Raw genomic sequence first — 17,493 nt, forward strand, 5'->3', positions numbered from 1 at the left:
GTGAACTCCAAATTTTAATTTTAATCCTAATATTCAAAACAAAATAGATTTTTTATTATATTTGTAATTTGAAAAAGGCCGATATTTCATTTCCTTGGTCATTGTCATATTTTTGGCTAAATTCGGAAAAGTATTTCAATTTAGAATTCTGATATGACAGCTTTGATGAACAGTTCTGAATGGTGTAACCTTATATGTAAATAATAGTAAACAAGCCTTAGAATACAGATACAGATCAATTTAATCATTAATTCTAGACTTTTTGATTTGATAATTATCTATACATTCTGTTCTGATATTATTTTAATGTTTCAGTTAAGAACTTTTTTATTTATTTATACTTTCTGTTAGTAGTTGGAAATTTTTTTTTGTGTCTATTAGCCTATCCAAAGAAATTTCCGACTTTCCAAAAGTACCGTCAAATAATTGTTATTTTATGTTTATTATTTTGGCCCCTTCCAAATGCCATTTCGATCAAAACACCAATGGGGACCTTTCCCCCAGATTTAATGGAGATATGCTGTAGTTTTTGAAATTTTTATCAGGGAAACATCAAGCACCTACTAAAAAAAAAATGCCATTAACAAAAGTTCTGCTGAATTCGTCTCATCTGATATTGATTGCTTCGGTATAACTAAAGAAAACGAATGATCAGCTTTCAAAAAAGAAGAAAATTTTCTTTTAAATCAAATTGAAATTTAGTAAAATGTATGCTACTTTGCGTATTATCAACTTGCTGACTCGTGTAATGATGCACCGTCGGTAGGAACCCCTAAAAAGCTTATTAAGTTGCCTACCTGTTTTTCAAGAAGATGAAGGTAAGAATATTCTAGTAATGTCCGACTCTTTGACAATTTTCTTGCTCCTTGCTACACGAGCGAAAGCTAAATGGAAATTGGAGGAAGAGTTCCAAGATATTATTGAATGTATGCACATAAAATATATTTTAATGCAAGAAACGGCCTTAAGCAAAAGGCATGTTAATGAAAGAAGCCCAGACAATTAGCCAGAGAAACTTCGGAATTGAACGCCCTAAGAAAGGAAGAAGAGCAAATACATTGGAGGAGGGCTTTGAGGAGAAGATGATGGGGAAGATACTAAAGATGTAAGCTGGAACGTTCAGAAGTTGTAGAAATAGCAACTGATTTGAAACGAACTCCTGAAAGGAAATGATTTAAAAGTAAAATAAAAGAAAGTAAGTTTGAAAATTGTTTAGAGTATAAATGTAGAGTTCAAGTTAGCTTCATTTTTATATGAACAGCTCATTGATAGATTGACCTAACATTATCCTGCCTTAAAAACAACTTGTCATCTAGTTGGCAATGAATGAAACTGTTTAGATTGATTGATAATCAATATTTTGCAGGAATATAGAATCTGTGTGCACTTTGATAGAGGATCAAAGATTTTGATAAAATGGAAAGTGAAATATGGTTTATAGTTTCAATGTTGACAATGATTCAGGTTAAGTAAAAAAAAAATAAATAAATAAAAATAGATAAAATAAGTAAAAGGAGTAAAAGAAAAAAGAGATGAAGTATAAGGATAGCAAAAAAGTTACATGGAACAAAAACAGTGGTAGAGGGGCAGTATGAATGTGTTTGGGGAAGAGAGTGGATAAGGGTGCGGAAGCAGGGGCGGCAGTAGCGCTCCGATACCGTACTATACTAACATCGTGCTGCCTCCAGACATCACTTCAGTTTGAACCTCGTGCTTATCTCGCTGGCACCAACAGCAATGCAGCATCAACAATCTGAAAAACAAGGTGATTAATTACATATTCTATTTAATAATAGGGTACATTAAAAAATCAAATATTTGCAAAGTTTCTTTAAAATAAAATTTTTAAATAAATAAAACTGCGCAAGTTAATTTATTTTTGTTAAACTATTATGGACATGACCTTGTTTTTAGACTAAACTAAGTGTTGAACTTTAATATAACAAACTGCCGTAATATATATATTAACTATTATTTTATTAAAGTAAAATTTTATTACTTCTGTTAATTTGATGTGACAAATTGCAAATTGCAAATTGATGTAACAATATTACAAGTTTTAATTACAATGATTTTACAGTCATATTTTATTACAGTATTCATAGTTATAGTTCATTTTTAATTAGTATTTTGTTGAAAAATTATTTTGTTTGTATAAAACTTGATTTTAATCACAGTAGCTTAAAAAATTAATTAATATTTTTTAATCAGATTTGAGATAAATATATTAATATTTTTAAACATTCAATCTAGAATTGAATAAACAAGAGATTAAACAAATCTTCGAACATTATCAATTTATTTGTTTAAAAAAAGTATATTTTGACAAAACTTTATCCTATATTATACAAAAATATTTATAAGTAAAATAAATAATTGAACGTCCATACTAACATATATTCACTCCTGAAATCCGCTGTAGCCAATGCTCCAATTGTCATGCATAGAGGAAAATACATTTCAAAGAGATAATTCGATTTTTTTGTTTCAGTTTTCTCCCTTCCCTAATCTATGATAATCAATTAAGAAGAAAAAAAATAAACTATGATTTTGACATTGAGTGGCGAGAACTTAAATATGCTAAGCTGAAAAAAATAAATATAGCTATATTAGAATCGTTATGCAAATAAAACATACTAATTGAACTTAAATAATACTATTATCTACTGAAACCTAAAAATGAACAGTTTTTACTAATAAATTAAGCATAAGAATAGAACTTAAATGTTCTATTCCACAAAATAAATATTTAACTAATACTACAATTACGTTCTTATTTATTTTGTTTTGTCACTAGACAAGAAATCTGCTAAATTTTCTTCATGAAGTTTTCATTGGGAATATCTCTGTAGGTCTCTGGGGCCTTGTTTTGATTTTTTTTTTTTAAAAATCTCAAGAAGTTGAAAGATTATATTTCAAGGGAACCTGATTGTACCTTAGCGATCAAAAACCCTCCAATTAACCAATTTACGAATAGATTTTTCACTTTACAGATTTTCTTGAAATGGCTCAAGCACTTTTCTTTTTTGCTATTTATATTTATTGTTATCTGCTGGTCTATAACTTTTATTTAAAATATTTTCCAAGGAGACTTTGATAAAGTACACTTCCTGAGAGGTAGGTTGAGCAGATTTTTCTCCAAAGTGCTGTATCTATAACATGTCCAACTGTGATATATTATTTAAAAATTAAATGAGTTGCTTAAATTCGGTGTTGAAAAAACCCTCACCCGAACTTCTAAGTGATTTATCCTTTTTTAAGATTTTCTAATGAATGGCTTCTTTGATTTTTTTCTAATCTCAGTAGTTACATTCCAAACTTACGTACTTTCGTAAAACAATAACAATATTTAATTTAAATAATTTTACCAGAAGAATTTGTTGGGCAGTTCAGTAGAGTGAACTTACCTTCAGTAAGTATTCAGTAATTGTAGTATGGTTTTACAAACCAGAAACAGACAGTCTTGTGGTTGTTCACACTACATGTTTTAATAAAGAGACAAGATACAGCCCAGTTTCTTTAAGGGAAATCTCAGTTCAGGGAGTTGGCGTTAAGCTTTCAAAGAACTTTAATTAATTTAATTTAGCGATTGTTCAAAATTAATTCATTCGCCTACGGTAGAATTGTGTAAAACAACATAACAGCTATCTCTGAAAAATAAAAAGTTATCCATCTTTTTTGTTATATTTTGAATAAATATTACATTACATATAAGAAGTTACCTTCTTCAATAATGAAAATAAATAATCATGAACATTTGGAATGGATGAGCTAGTAATTAATGCATTTGATTCTCCCTCGGAATCTGGTTGAACCCAGCTGATTGCCCTTAGATTTTCTGCTCCTAGGAGCTATTTGAAGCTCACTGCCCAGTGATCGACAGGGATAGAAATGTCTATAACAAGAGACTACAGATGATCGGCAATGCCCTGACAAAGGCTCCGGACGCCAATGACCACAGATGTTAAGCACCATAATTAAAATAATTATAATGAAAAAATTTATTAATCATTACATTTACGTATCTATTTTTGATCAAATTTTAAACAATCTTTTACTGATATTATGTAGGCTACAAAGTTTATCCGTCTTTATTAAAAAAAACTCTGGCATTCGCTGGCATTAAAAAAAAAAAAAAAAAAATCCAACACATGATAAAATTTTGAATTTTCCGGAAAAATAGGGAGTAGCCTATAAATGTTTTGAATCTGCTTCCAATGGTTTTGGGCTACTAAATATTTGTATCCAGAGTTAAGAGTGTTTTGACGTTTGGCAAACATGACAGGTTTTTTGATATATTTAATATTTTTTAATTTTCGAATTAGCTTAAAGAATATTCTCCTGAAGTAAATGCTTTGTTCAATTGTATCTAACGTTGGTAACTTCACGTGCGACATCTCAATGGTGCGTTTCTTACAAATGGAAAAGAATAGTATTTTTGCTGGCTACCCTTTATTTTGTAAATGTATAATTATTTTTTTTATACGGAAAAAATACGCATTTGTTTGATTACCAAAAGTGTACCTGTCGTTAGGAAAGAATCAGAATCGTTCTTTGAATATTCTTTAAATTGGGATAATATTTCTTCCAGCTTCTTTCTGCTTCTAGGTTCTGAGGGGTTACTTGCCTGATATAAAGATGTGGATGCAACTGCCTGACATAAGTGTAAACGTTATATTTTATTTTGGTCTCCTCAATATTATAAAGTCAGGTCTTAATTAGGTAGTTTTTCTTTTACACATTTTATTTAAATTGGGTATTGCAATTGTTAAAAACTTTAAATTTTTGTATAGCTCAATAAATGGCTTATTTATTTATTTATTGCAATTAATTAATGAAAATTTCAAGAAATACACGATACTATTTCGCGTTCTCAAAGAGAATATTTTTTAACTCAATAAGTACGTAACTTTAATAAATTTATTTATTGATTGCTTTTTATTTCTATCATTTTTTTCTTAATTGTCTGACGTAAAGATGTGGTTGAAATTGCCTGACATAAAAATGTTTGGAAAACAGCCATCAGTAACAACTCTAGCTAAAGAGATAAATTTAAGTAAATGGACTGAGGACCCAGATAGGAAAACGGAACCTCACCCCATTGTCGCAAAGAATAATAGATACTCACTCATTGGGACCAAATCGTTAACTGGTTACAACAAAGATTTCCTTTTTTTTTTTACATCAATTCCCGGTAAATGATGGAATCCATTTTTAGTTTATCTGATTTTTGTAATTTCTATAATAAACAAAATGTGAACCTACCAGTTTAAAAAAGTATTTTTTCGAAGTCTATATGTTTCTTAAATTTAGAAATCATTGGATCGTTAATTATTGTAAATCAAGAGTTCTTAATAATAAAGTATTTAAAAGTGTTTCTGCGATTTGTTTTTCCAGTTAATCCCATCTTTCATCAAACTGAATTAAATGGAATATACGAGGTGTGTTCAAAAAGTAACGGGAATTTTTAAATTTCGCGGGTTGGAGAGTCTGATTGTAAATTTTTTTTTTTTATTATGTTGGTACACATGCCCCTGAAGTACGATAAAATTTTCAGTAATATTCATTGTTTACTTCTTAAGTAGCAGCCGTTAAGGTTAGACGTGTTTTTCGAGCTTGGCGATTTTTGTTTGTTAAAAAAAATGGATCAAAGAATTTGTATTAAATTTTGCGTAAAAAATGAAATAAAGTGTGTGAAATGTTAATAAAGGCATATGGTGAGTCTGCTATGAGTAAAACAAGGATTTACGAGTGGTATAAGCGTTTCCAAGATGGCCGCGAAAACGTTGAAGATGACGAACGACCTGGACGTCCAAGCACATCAACAACCGATGAAAACGTGAAAAAAGTGAAAGAAATGGTTATGAACGATCGCCGAATCACAATCAGAGAAGTCGCTGATGATGTTGCCATATCAATTGGCTCATGCCATGAAATTTTTTCGGATGTTTTGGGTATGAAACGTGTGGCAGCAAAATTTGTTCCAAAATTGTTGAATTTCGAACAAAAACAGCGGAGAATGGAAGTTGCTCAAGAGTCACTCAATGAAGTCGACAACGATGCGGATCTACTGAAACGTGTTATAACAGGTGACGAAACATGGGTTTACGGATATGATGTCGAAACTAAGGCTCAATCGTCCCAGTGGAGGCATTCTGGATCGCCAAGACCGAAAAAGGCTCGACAAGTGCGGTCGAATGTGAAGGTTATGCTCACTGTGTTCTTCGATTTTAATGGCATAGTGCATCATGAATTCTTGCCACAAGGTCAAACAATCAATAAGGAGTACTACCTACAAGTTCAACGCCGTTTGCGTGAAGCAATCCGAAAAAAACGCCCGGATTTGTGGCAAAACAATTCATGGATTTTGCACCACGATAATGCACCTGCTCACACTTCATTGCTTGTTCGTGAATTTTTGGCCAAAAACAAAACTTTAACGATGCCCCAGCCTCCATATTCGCCAGACATGGCTCCATGTGACTTTTTTCTATTTCCAAACATAAAGAGAACATTAAAAGGCCGTCGTTTTACAAGCATAGATGACATTAAAAGCGAATCGCTGAAAGAGCTGAAAGCTATCACAAAGATCGAGTTTCAGAAGTGTTTCGAGGATTGGAAAAAGCGCTGGCACAAGTGTATTGTATGCGAAGGGGACTACTTTGAAGGCGACAATATTAATGTAGATGAATAAATAAATATTTTTTTCAAAAAACGAAAATTCCCGTTACTTTTTGAACACACCTCGTAAGTTTTATGTTACTCGTAAAAACTTATTAAAAAATAGCACTTCAGTTAGATCTTTTTACTTTCACTTCCCTGAAGAAACTCGACAAGACAAATTTAATTTTGGATAGGTAAGTCTTTGTTGCTCTCAACAGAACACAAAATAGATATATCAAAACCCGGATGGAAACCCAGACATATCAACACAGTATCGAGACATTTCTTCCTGACACTTTCAGTTTTTGAAACATTATATTCGCACACCTAAGAACATTTGTTTGAATTCAATGTTCAAATCAGAAATCGAAGTTACGATCTCAAAACTTGTTTTTTTTAGAACAAGAAAACGTAACATCTATTTAAATAATTTTAAGTTTAATCAAAAATTATTATGATATGTATAGAGGCTACTTCGACTCCAGAGGTTTTGCATTGAAGTTACTTAGTACTTCAGATACTCGCCAATTAGTGTAACAACAACGGCTGGTTAAGAATTGTATTTTATTTCATTTTCTTAAAAGTAATTTTGCGTGCCTTAACTTCTAGAAATAATTTAGTGTTGCTCAAAACATTCTACCATGTTCGAAGGCAAGCACTACATTTTGCCATCTTATTCAGATTGCATTTCTAACTTGTTCTCAGATTTTAGTATAAGTACCGATAATCCGCTTCTATAAACATTTACCGGGTTTAAAGTCAATCAATAGGAGGTGTTGCAGGTACTATTTTTCAATAAAAGAGACAGACATTTACTTCCTTATTTCTTGTGTGAAGTTAAAAGAAATCGGTAGGGTCATTTTTCAGAATGCTGGACAAAAAAGAAAAGTAAGCAGACTATAAACATAAGAGATATGATGCGACAATTGACAGAAGTAACATAAAGAATATTTATAATTCTACGGAGATTTATTTAAAATTAATTGTTACACTTGATTCCTCAGACCGCAGCATACTTTTTAATATTTCTGGAATGTTCGAAAATACTTAACAGAATTTATTCTTGAAGACAGTTAATATTGTAATGGGTATATTTTAAAAAATTGTTTCATTTTATGAATGATAACAAAATCCTTTAACTTACGATTTTTACTTTTACATAGTAAAATAACTGGAATTCCTGAAGGTTGGGCAGATTAATGGAACATGGTTAGATGGTGTTCAAATTCCCTGTCCTTCTCTTAGATAAAAACCAAAATTTCATTACTGAAAATTATATAAAAGAGCTACGTTTTTCAAGGAGAGGAGGAGATTCAAAGTTACATAAAAGGATGCTATTCTGCCTGAAAAGAAATAGATTTAAGATATTATAGTGGACTTAAATGCCGTAGTTGACTGTTGACTATGAAATGTAACTCTCCGGATTGACCAAAAACCCAACAAGTTTAGCTTCTAAACTAAGTAAGTGTTTTTATAAGGTAATATGACTCCTCCTATAAGTTACTGGTTTCAAACAAATTATAAATTAAATTTTATATAATCTCGTATGTTCTTAAAAATGATATTTTTAATTATTTCATCTTTCTTAAATGAAGTGTAACACAAATCTCACGAAACCCCCCTTTGGAGAAGTCTCCAGTAATTAATTATTTAAATTAATTAATTAAATATTGTAAGGGATCACCTCCCAAAATATTACATTACAATATTTATTGCGATCGATGTGATTAGTTTAGAGGCCGCATTAAAACACATTTTCTTCCCTAATATAAAGCAGGTTGCAGTCTTTTTCATACATAAAAGCTATCTGTGATGGTTTTCACCGTTCGATCATTCTTGTTACACATGATAGAACAAAGGTGCTAAGATACTGTCTTTTCTTTAAAGTTCACTACTTTAACATACAAGTACGTCATCACTCATCTCTCATACTAAACTAAATCTATAAATGGAAAGTTTGTTAGGTGCTGTGAACTATATATAAACGAATAATGAGAGTCAAAAGACATTATGTTTTCAAACATCTTATTAATAATGAAATACTAGGTAAAATATGCTATTCGTACAAATAACTATACATGAATAGATAAATAAATGATCGATACAAATGTTAAATAGTAAATAAATTAAATACATGTTATGTTCAATTTGTTGACTTGTTGATAGGCGCAAATTGTTTGAAATTGAAATTTGTTTTCAGGAACTGAACAGGCACACATGAGAGAATAAATTGAAAAGAAATAAAAAAATTTCTACGACTTGATTCAACTGTTAATCGAACATTAAAGGAAATGCTAGAATAAATAAAAAGAAATTAACAGAATCTGACTTTGCAGATAACTCCCAAGAATTCTCTTAAACGCTTCAATTATTTTCTGTAATGTGTATATTTGTTAAACTTAATAATTTGTTTAAAGTTCCTATTATTTCATTACAAAAATTATAACAAAAAATTTTAAATTATGATACTAAAATATTAGTTAGGAAAAAGCTGTTAGGTGACCAAATTCTCTAGGGAGTAAAAAGTTTTATTGAGACGAATCACCAAATTCTCTTCATTAAAAACAATGCTGCATGTCTGATTAACTCATATTTACTTTCTGAAATTAGATTTTGATATTTATATTGATAAACCATAAAGAAAGCTAGTAATTATTGTTAGCTATCTATCTAATAATCCTCTCGAGTTTTGACAATTCATTGAGTGGCGGTTCTTAACTCTCTCTTAAGAGCTTGTTTGGCAGATGCCTCTTAGATTTTCTTTTCCTAGAAGCCCACTGTCCGCTAATAAACAGTGCTGTCTGTAAGGAGAGAATACTATCCCGGAGCTGGGCAGCGCACTGAACCTCAATACTATAATCCTGCAGTTGAGGATGTCTTTGTTCAGCGAATCTCAATTGCCACTCTATGAATGCTATGAATTGTCACAACTCGAGAAGCTAATGAGTTATCAATATCAGAAAATTAATGTGGGTTAATCCTAGCCAAGTTTTAGTTAGTTTTAAGCGTTTTAACAGAATGCATATGAATAAAGAACTTGATATAAGTATAATGAATTTGATTTTGGCAGAAAACTTAAATGAATACCTGATCACCACGTATTTTAAAGTAACAATTATTAAGTTTTCTTAAGTTTGTATAATCCATCTAATATGATAGTTGTTTATAAATACTGTGATACATAATGTTCTTAATTCCTTTTGGCAGTACACAATCAGTACAGACCAAAGAACATCTTTCTCCTTCTCCAACTGTATCAAGCGACTAAAACCTTCCCCAAATTCGGAATTAACTTTTCTCGACCATTCATTCATTCTCTAAGCTTCAATATTTTATTGATAATCGCTTATTGAGCTGTAATCCTGTTGAGGTAAGAGTTTATCAATTTCAAAACTCGTCAGCAAGTACTGGTTTTGTTAAAATATGAAATCGTTAATAGGTTGTTGATATTTGGTTTTCAAAGATTAATGTGGGCATCATAACTTATTTTTCTTCTTGGTGAAATTTATCTGCATACTTTTTCAGCATACTAGCAGCCCCTAATGCAACTGTTAAAACTAACCGTGTGACGAACCAGAAAATATTAAACTTAGCTTCAAGTACTGTGTGCTGACTCAGTAACAGATTGTACCTCACACTGCTTGCTTTAAGCAAGGCATGACGAGAAGACAACAAAGTTTCAAGTAAGCGATGGGAATAAATTGATCCTACATGTGGGTGACTATCTTAGTTGGATTTTGAGTTTCCATCCTTCACATTTATTTAACTTTCCTCCTCTTTTCCTAAATAATTTCTAATATCTATCACCTCATATGAAAATATCACTTTGTTACGACCGAAGAGGATTCGGTTCTATGTCCCTTTAGCAGTATTCTTCCACACAAATGCTCCTCCAGGTCATTTGTAAATTGTATTAATAACTTCCCAAACAGTTTCAAAGGATTTTGATCTTCTACATTTTCGCCAAACTGATAATTTTTTGTTATTTTAGAGACCATACAAAACATTAATAAATTTATACGGGATATCTGATTCCGTTAGTTTAAACAGGGAGCATTTCTATTAACAAAATCGAAGGCTAATTTAAAATCTAAATCTAAAATAAATAAATAAAAAAGAACTTTTGTAAACTTTAATTCGATAAAATTGGTAAGAATAAAAATATTTTACTCAGAGTAACCTTCACAAATTCCCCTTGTTCTTTGCACAACAGTTTCTTTTATCGTAAGATTTCCGTCTTTTATCTAGCAACAAAATGGTTTTTAAATAAATAGAAGAAATTGTTAAGAAAGCGGAGAGCAGGCGGTAAGATAATGAACACAACTCGAACTCCGAAGCTAGCAGTGATGTTCTTTGCGTCAATAGTAAGAATATTCTCGCCCCGGACAAAGTGTAGCTTACGAGTAGTTTTGAGTTTTATCAGGATAGAGAATAGCTCTAATTAAACTGCCAGTTAGATAATGACGCTTCTTATAAAGTAAATAATTTGAAATTTCTACAAAATACAGGAGATGATCAGCTGTATTTTGGTAAGAGACAAACTAAGTTTCATTGCTGAAGAGATGAAATTCGAAACTCTTTTGAGTAAACCACAATGAATTGCGGAAATAAACGAGTATACCTATCTTTTCAGTTAGTTGGAGGTAAGAAGCAGCCACCAGTTAGTTTGAAGTTTAACGTTTGGAAACGGAGATGAGATCTGGCTCATAATTAATAAAGTTATAAATGCACCAAAGTTCTTCCAGAATTAAGTTATGAATAGTATTTATGCAGTGTTAAAGCTATTTGCAGTGTGTGTGTGTGTTAACCCCTATTTATACAATATCATTTTACTCTTTTATATAAGAAATGTACTATGCCAAATGGAAAATGAAAAAGAAAGAGATGTTTTAGTAGGAAAGAAACAGCCTTGCAGCTCTTTTATACAACAAACTGAAGTCGTAGGAAGTAAATGAACGATTTCAATTGATTCAGCGGGTAAACTGGAATGGGAAATGCCGAAATGAAAGAGAGATAAACATGGCCATGGCTGTCAGCTTTCTATGTTTGAGACAGTCGCCACTCATTTATTTCTGTTAAACGTTTATGTCTATCTAACTCCGTATTGCAGTCGAACCTATTCATTACTACTAACAGTATCATCATGCTATTGTCTTGTCAACCTGTCCTCCCATACCGTATTCCATGTCAGCGTTCGCCTGTTGGTGCAAATCATTATTCTGAAGCTACGCATATTTATAAATGAATATTGCAACGCTATCAGTGGCAGCTGGTGTCTAAAAAAATTGGTGACGTTGCAGCCAATAAAATAGAATTAAGTTCTTCCACTGCTATTTCTAATATTAAGACAATATTATTAAGGTGAAGCATTAAGACTCAATCTAAATTTTTCAACGCAATATTTCTTGAAGAGAAAATTGATCCGTCATTCTTTTTCAAGATGAGGCCTCGTTCTGTGGGAAGCTTTGACAAAGAATTCCTTCAAATCCAGCATAAATAAAATTCGCAATCTTAATTTGAAACCCGGTACAAGATTTGTCAACAAATATACATATGAATTTTTAAAAATATAAATAACTTAATAAAATTTTAAGAAAATACATTTTTACAAATAATAATTGTAACCTAAACTTATGCCCAGCAAATTAATTCAAAGTCAAATCAAATGGAAATATTAATCTTCTATTATGATGTTTTAGAATAAATTTAATAAATATCTTTATTAACCTTTATAAAGTTAACAAATCCAAATTTGAAAAAACAGTCAAAGCCTGTTTAACTAAGAAAAATATGTTCCTTACATAATAAGAGAACGAAATAAAACAATAATCAATCCAAACAGTCTGCACTTGAATGGCACAGAAGTAAAGTAATTTGGTAGAATTTTATGTTACTTTTTTACACAAAATTAAACGGAATTTTACGTGCTCCCTGATCCTTTAGAGTTCAATAACGCTCCTAGCGTTGGTTACAACCACAGTGTACTCCAGAAAATGTGGATGAACTGAGATCACTGAGCATCAACATTATGCTAATTTAAAGAAGTAGTATGTGGTAGAGCAATTTAGAATTAAGTACTTTTCAAATAATAACTTTAGAGAGCCACACATAAGTTGGTATTAGCCAATAAGAATAGTTGCCCAAGTAAAACTAATATATTAGTGGCATTAAATGTTTATTATGAATTATGATATGAATCCCATTTTGTGTGCGAAAGATTCTGGCAGCAAACTACACTTCTGTAAGATCGTTTAACTACGCAAGCGGAATACCATCAGCGCAGCTCATTATATCATTCCAGTTTAGGAAGGATTTCATTTCGGTTGATGTCCCCATTTTGTTTGAAGGTCTAATTTGTTTTTAAAGCACCACAGTAAACCTTGGGATTTTATTCTCTTATTTTAATTTTAAAGCTTTCTTTTTCAACATTTGCTTAGTTTATTACTTTCTTGTTGTAATGTGCCCTAATTATGAATCTTTTTTCTTTTAACTCCGACTTTTATCTACACATTCAAACATCTTATACAGTTCAAGTTGAAGCTCCTTTTTATTATTAATTTTAAGATTTATTCATTATTTTCTGTACCACACTAATTCCATACCGTAAGTTACGAAATTATGTCAACATTAAACTTGTTTTCTCCACAAGAGTTGATTTAATTTTTCTTCAGAAGTTCCTGAACTACCGCAAAGACTGCAATGAAATATCCACTATGTTAGCTTCAACATTCCATCTCATAATGTTAGGTCCCTCTTCTCTTTAACAGTCCTTCTAGATTCAATAACAATATGTATTTCGCTCCCTTCAATAGAATTCAAAGACTTGACAGTAACATAAAATTAGGCTTTCCCAACAATTCTCTTAAGCTCTTTAAAAATTTCTAATATTCCACCCAATAAGTAACTTATTACCGTTCTTTTACTCTACAAATTAAATATAGGCTAGCTCACTAAAAGCTTTAACATATTGATACATACTCCAAATGGAGTTCAGTTCGTCAAAGTTCGTACGAAGTAAGAAGAGAAGGTTCTGTAATCGTCCAGTTTTTTGATTTCGTGTTTTTATCGGAAATATCCATTTTCTAAGTTCGAAAAAGTAATTTTCTCAAATTTATGTGTGTCTGTTTCTCTAACGGTTTGTGATTGTATAATATCCACTGTAGCTCAAAAATGAAGTATACCAGAAAACTTAAATTTTATAGGATGCCTCATAGTGATAAGTCTTTGGTCAAAATTGGTACGAAAGTAAATTGAAAGTCTCACTTTATTTTCAGTAAAGAATAGATTTATCAGTTTTTTTTGTTTTTTTTAGATTTTTCTCGAAAACGGCTTCTACGATTTTCTTGAAATTACTATGCTCATTATAAGTAAGTAGTTTTATAACTTTGGCTATAACATTATTCCTTGATAATTCTATTAAGGGCACTTTTGTTGTTACTCTTCAAAGTGCCAATAATGTTTGTTGTACTGGTTTGCCAGTAGTATCATATTAATAAGAATCAAATGTGAAACTGAATTATCTAAATTTTAAGCGCCACTTTGTAGAATAATTTTTTTGTTCGTATTTTAAGACTTTTTCGAAAACGTCTGTCAGTATAAAGGTGAGAGAATGAGATAGGACTAGGTTCTTCGGGCTGGTTAGATGGTCGGGTGCGCCAACCCATTTAGTATAAATATAATCTCTGCAAAGTAAAGAAATCGCCTATTTTTTTTTCAGGCAGAGCTTAACGTCCAACTACCGATTTATATACTCTCTGTATGGAGCTTTTACAAATAGGAGTCTCTGCATATATACCCTACATATATATTCTTTGTTCATAGGGTGGATGCATCTAGGTTTTTAGTTTTAAGTGTACAGGGGTGCGAGAAATATTGAGTACTCACCCCAAAAGTAAGAATGCTTTCATGATAGGCATAAATGAGTCGCTATAGGTCTTTCGTGTTACGATGTGGATGTATTTTTTTGGCTAGCGATTATTTATTAGTATTAATATGTAGGTTAAATTCGTTGGTGAATAATTCAGCTCTATCATCTCTGTGAAACATAAATATTTAGTTATATACGGCTGTCTGAAAAATTGTCAAATGCCAAAAAAATAATTAAAGTTTGTTTGTTTTTATATTGCCGTTTACAAGTTTAATTTCTTTTTTTTTTGCTTTGTTTTTCTAACTTTTATTGTGCAGATTAAAGAATAATAAAGGAGCTTTAAATAATAATAAATAAGAAAATGACGTACAAAAGATAATATAACTTTTGCTTATATTTGTAAAGAAATAATTGAATAAATTATTATTTATTTGAGGTGTCAGGGCCGAATATTAGACTGTTTTGCACTTTAGAGAAAAGTCTACCTCTATCTCCCAAGATTTGTTCTTAAAAAAATGTTTAATGGAAGAATGTTTTAGATAAAATTTGTAAATTTACTTGTATGAGCTAAGTATACTATGTTATGATGACTTTCATATTGAAAATATAATTAGTACTGCATGAACTAATTCTTTCCATTTGGACAGAAGAAATGCTTCCTACATCATGGACTAAAACTGTCATCTGCCCTATCCACAAAAAAGGCGACCAAATGGAATGTGAAAATTTTAGAGGAATTTCCCTCCTCCCTTGTGCCTACAAAATTTTCTCATTGGTTTTATTCCAACGCCTTCTTCCGTATGTTGAAAGAGAAATCGGTGGCTACCAGTGCGACTTCCGACCAGGAAAATCGTCCACAGATCAGGTGTTCTCTTTGAGAATGATCCTCGAGAAAGGATGGGAATATAAGCTACCAACTCATCACTTGTTCGTCGATTTCAAAGCAGCTTACGACAGCATCTACAGAGAAGAGCTGTACAAGGCAATGAAAGATCTAATGTGCCGAACAAACTGATTCGCCTGGTCAAACTTAGTATGACTGAAATTAGCTGCGCAGTGAGAGTTCAAGCTGGTATTTCGGAAGAATTCTCGACAAGAAGGGGAGTGAGGCAAGGTGATGCGCTAGCATGCTTGTTGCTTAACATAGCACTAGAAAAAGTCATAAGGGACTCTGGTATCCAGGTTGGAGGCTCGATGTTTAATAAATCAGTCCAAGTTCTACCGTATGCCGACGATGTGGACATTACCGGAAGGTCTTATCGAGCAGTAGAAGAAGCATTTCTTGCTCTCGAACGCTCTGCCCAAATTATGGGTCTTAATATTAACGAGGGCAAGACAAAGTACTTAGTTATGGATTCAAATAGAAGGCCACAGACTCCGATCTCCATGGGCCATTACAAGTTTGAAACAGTTCATAGCTTCGTTTATCTAGGATCCCAGGTGAATTCTAAGAACGATATTTCTGCAGAAATAGCAAGTAGGATCGTAGCAGCAAATAAGTGCTATTTCGGCCTAAAACGGCAGTTAGGTACCCACTTCGCTTCCAGGAAGACTAAATGCCTACTCTACAAAACTATAATCCGTCCCGTCCTACTGCTCAGAAGCATGGTGTCTCACCAGAGCGGATGAGAACAAATTGTTACTGTTCGAGCGCAAAATTCTCCGACGCATCTACGGACCAGTTCGTTCCGACGATGGCGAATGGAGAAGGCGGACGAACGCAGAGTTAGCCACCCTCTACAAGGAGGAAGATATTGTTAAATGGATCAAGTTGGGTCGGCTTAGATGGGCAGGACACGTGGCCAGAATGAACAATGATGAACTGCCTAAGAAGTTGATGCTGGTGCGACCTGATAGAGTTAGGTGGGTAGGCAGGCCCAGGCTACGATGGGAGGACTGCGTTAGTGAAGATTGTCGAGCCATTTTGCGGGTAGCTAATTGGAGGACGGCTGCACAAGAGTGACAATCATGGACGAGACTGATTGAGGAGGCCAGGACTCATCAATGAGTTGTAGCGCCCATGATGATGATGATGATTTTCATATTGAAAATATTAATAGTTAGGAACCGTTTATGAAAAAAAATTAAAAATATTGGAAAACCGCTCCAGTAAAGTGTTTTTTTAATGAATACTTTATTGTTGTGTTCCTTGAATATCAAATTTGAACTACTTACGATTTAGGTTTTAGAGTTATGATGGATACATTCCCATTCGCTACAACACACCAGCAACACTTTTACAGGTTGATAGAAAATGTGACCAATTTGTGAAACTCAGGGAAGCTCAAAATAAGCACTCAGTGATCGGCGAAAACACAAAATAGGAACTCTATCAGATCGTAAAGCTCTCTTTTTCATAAGAGGAGTAAGGAAAGAGAAAGCAATCAGTAGATCTTGACGAGAGAGTGAGAAATTGTGCATTATACACTGATTTTCCTCCCTGAAGGGAGCTAAAATAGTTCTTTTAGTTCGCAGCGTTTTAGTCTTTATTCAGTCACTTCATCCTCAATCTCGGTACTAACTCTTGTAAGTAACAGCAGAAAATGTTAAATGCATAAATAGGTAATAGACAATAGGAATAAAACCACAGTATACTGTTCTATTTGGAGGATACACTTTTTAAGTGATTATTAAATTAGTACTACTTATCCCATTATTACTAATACTAAACTTACTGCAGCGCTCCTCATTCTTACGTGCCGCCAGCAAGCTAGCTACCAGCACACCATCTCTACCCCTATTACGTAATAGCTATAAATTCCAAGGAAGGAATTTCTCATTTCTCACGTCTGGCTGCCCTCATGAAGATACCAGGCACTTTAGCTCAACTAAGAAATTACATTTCGGCCTTCAACATTAGTGCTTTACCACTTACTTGTCCTGTAATATAATTTATCACTTATAAAATCTACCTACATGGAAAAAAAAAAAAATACCACGCATTGACATTTATTTTAGCAGTT

The 17,493-nt window shown here is 32.3% G+C and overlaps 1 protein-coding gene across 1 annotated transcript in view; it reads left to right on the forward strand.

Moving 5' to 3' along the window:
- The first annotated feature begins 1,628 nt into the window (after nt 1-1,628).
- Nucleotides 1,629-17,493, forward strand: part of LOC141455570 (dual specificity calcium/calmodulin-dependent 3',5'-cyclic nucleotide phosphodiesterase 1-like) — a 385,265-nt gene continuing 369,400 nt past the window's right edge. The window contains exon 1 of the mRNA XM_074130711.1: nt 1,629-1,765. Within this exon, the coding sequence (XP_073986812.1) occupies nt 1,738-1,765 (28 nt within the window). The 5' untranslated portion in view covers nt 1,629-1,737. The remainder of the gene's footprint in view (nt 1,766-17,493) is intronic.

This window comes from Rhodnius prolixus, unplaced genomic scaffold (genome assembly GCF_049639745.1).
Source record: "Rhodnius prolixus isolate KJV_2025 unplaced genomic scaffold, Rpr scaffold_4, whole genome shotgun sequence".
Classification (NCBI taxonomy): Eukaryota; Metazoa; Arthropoda; class Insecta; order Hemiptera; family Reduviidae; genus Rhodnius; species Rhodnius prolixus.